This window comes from Nematolebias whitei, chromosome 15, assembly GCF_014905685.2.
Source record: "Nematolebias whitei isolate Nwh7 chromosome 15, NemWhi1, whole genome shotgun sequence".
NCBI lineage: Eukaryota > Metazoa > Chordata > Actinopteri > Cyprinodontiformes > Rivulidae > Nematolebias > Nematolebias whitei.
Window position 1 is genome coordinate 22,149,031 of NC_056512.1, and position 3,071 is coordinate 22,152,101.

A 3,071-nucleotide genomic window follows, 5' to 3' on the forward strand; every position below is an offset into this window, starting at 1 on the left:
GCCAGCCTTAAGAAATAAGGTGGAAGTTCATCTGGTCCTGCAGATTTTTTAGAGTCTAGACCTTTTAACAGTTTAACCTCAATAACTAAAAACAATGAAAATGAAAAGGTGTGATTTACTGAAGAGTGACTTGTAGGAGAGATATGGTTTGTAGATGTTTGGCTTAAAGGTGAAGTGGCTGATTTTCCATTAGTAACTGTATCAAATAAAGAACTAGAAGCAAGAAAATATTTGTTGAAACAGTTCAGGATCTCGTGCTTATTTAACACAGGAACAGAGTTAATAAGAAGCTCTGACGGGAGGTCAGATGATTGGGAGCTGCCGTAGACAGATTTGATGGTTTTCCAGAATCTTTTAGGATCATTTAGATCTTTGGAGGTCTGAGATAAGAAATATTTATGTTTTATGACTTTGATGGAAGCTGTACATTTATTCCACAGCTGTTAAAAATGCAGCCAATCAGTGTCTGAGCCCGAATGTCTAGCTGTTGCCCAAAGCTGATCTCTCCAGTGTAGGTCAGACAGCTCTGGAACCAGGGGCTGTCTTGTCCTTTAATTCTGAACTGGCGAAAAGCGGCATGCTTATTTACAAAGTAGATGAAACTATTCTGAAAATAGTTCAAAGCAAGGAACTTTAGCAACTTACTTTAACATTAAAGCAATATTTTGCACAGTCTCTCTGTTCTTATAATTTGGTTAATAAACCTTAACCTTAAATATTAGTCAAGCTTTTAACGCAGTTGGGTTTTTTTTATAAACTGTTTAGCGCCATCTCATATCGCAGCTTTAATTCTTGCTTCAGTGGTGTCTAAAATTCTTATAGAATATATTTAACACGCTTTCTTTGTCTCGACAATGATTAAAAACAAGAATAAGGAAAAAGAGCTTAAATGTGATAATTAGCGTTTTCTCTACTTTTTAAACCGAGCAAGCTCAGGATAGCACACTGGATTCAAATAAAAGGTTTTAATGCAAACCAGCGGCTAACATAGAAAAACTTTTCTTAATAATTGTGGTTTATTCAGTACTGATAAACAGTATCTACCTCTATTGAATATAGTTTGGTTGTAACTGTATATATTTGGGCTGAATCAAGAAGTGGACTGTTTATAACTGGTTTTAAAAAGTTTCTTTGCTCTGCATAAAAATAAATCTCAAACATCACATCATGTTTCAATAAATGCATCTTGATCATCTTGAGAAAGAACTTTATATATACCTCAGAGGACGCAGACGTAAGATGTACGAAAGCATGGCCACAGTTGTTAGTTTGGGATCCTTGACAGTATAGTTTACCATCATCTCATCACACATGACCCATGTGTGAGGTTGTGCAACACTCACGCTATCTGCAGGGCCCTGGTCCCCAGCACTCTGGCCCTCTCATATTTGGTCATGTACGGTGTGGTGATCCTCTTCTGGTTGGCCTGCTGGCCTTCACCTGCAGGAAGGATCTGCACATTCTCCTGGTCTTCCTGTTCAGCAAAATAAACACAAAAGCTGCGTGAATTGCTGCTTCACCACTTTGTCTAGCAGCTGAAGAGGAGGAGCCCTCTTTATACATATTCATATAATGTTATTGTTAGAATATGGTTAGGTTTGGGACAAGGATAATTGAATGGGTAAATAAATAGATCTGTACGTGTAGTGTCAAAAATGCACACATGTGCGTACAAACAAGCATAAAAAAAACATTCAGCTTTATTGTCACAAATTTCGTCAGACAAATAAACGTCTAGAACTTGAACTAAGTTCATAACTCACGTATATTCTGACAAAACTTACATCTTCAACATTTTCCAGGTCGTCTAACCCTTCATCCTCCTCAGCGTCATCAAAATCTCCATCATCGAAGCTACAAATGTAATAAAATGTTATCAGACCAAAGACTGCCAGTTAGCGTAGTTTAGCCATTTCGGCTTTTTGTAAACACCAACATGAATGTAACTTTCTCTACTTACTTATCTTCGTTGTCCGACATGTTTTATTTTTAGTTTAGTGAAAATGACTCCTATTTCCTTTTTCAATTTAACGTTTTGTTAGATGTTGTATCGTTAACGTTAACCCACATGAACAGCGCAACAAACTTCCGGTTGCTTGGTACGCCGGAAAAATTATCCGGACGCTAAACAAGATCAACTTTTGTTCCGCTGCTTGATTTCGTCACGCACCTATCTATCTGACTGTCGACAAAAAAAAAAAAAAAAAAAAAAAGCACATCTGTACCGCCACTGATAAGTTACTATTCAGTTTTATATGGAAAAATAAAACACCTCATGTGAAGACATCTGTTATTATGAACACTTATGCTTCAGCTGGTTTAAACTTTCTCGACTTTACTACGCTTAATAATACCTTTAAATTTAACTGGATAAAGCAGCTCTTACAGAACCCTATCTATCATCTATCTATCTATCTATCTATCTATCTATCTATCTATCTATCTATCTATCTATCTATCTATCTATCTATCTGACCTTGAATATGTGATTTTAAAATAGATAAACTTCCCCTTTAGTTATCGAATGTTCATAATCAAATGTTGTTGACATGGTCTTTTATTTATTTTCCCCACATAAATGTTTCATTTAGAATAATCAACACATTAAATACAAACAAAATCTATTTTTTTAACTTGTGGTTTGATAACATAATTCTAGTATATCAGCTATTTAATGATAATGTGAATTTGCTGAAGTGCTCAGAGTTCCTGCAAACATTTGATTTTCCTGTAACCCCAAGAGAATTTGTTATAATAATGGATGCTATTCCCTCTGATATTCTAAATTTATTAAAGAGTGCTGAGAAACCAGCCTGTGTTCCACCCTTTGACCCGGCAGTGACATATCAGTTGGTCGTTTATGCTTTTCAGTCAAATCCAAAAATAATAATTGTTATATTAGGTATTTATTTCAAACAGAAATTACCACTACCCCTTATGTTGTTCATTACTGGGCTGGAATTGCAAATGGGCTGAACTGAACTGGGCCAATGTGTGGAAATTGCCACATAGATATTTGTTTCAAAACAAAGTGAGAGAAGTGTCTTATAAATTAATCCATAGATATTACC

General features: G+C 35.6%; 1 protein-coding gene across 1 annotated transcript; it reads right to left on the bottom strand.

Moving 5' to 3' along the window:
- Nucleotides 1-1,343: 1,343 nt before the first annotated feature.
- On the bottom strand, nt 1,344-2,101 carry polr2f (RNA polymerase II, I and III subunit F; the record flags this gene model as incomplete). The annotated part of the gene is given in 3 exon segments (XM_037688887.1): nt 1,344-1,474; nt 1,785-1,854; nt 1,961-2,101. Coding segments are annotated over 3 exon segments (221 nt in total), but the record flags the coding sequence as incomplete, so codon positions are not given.
- Between the last annotated feature and the right edge of the window lie 970 nt (nt 2,102-3,071).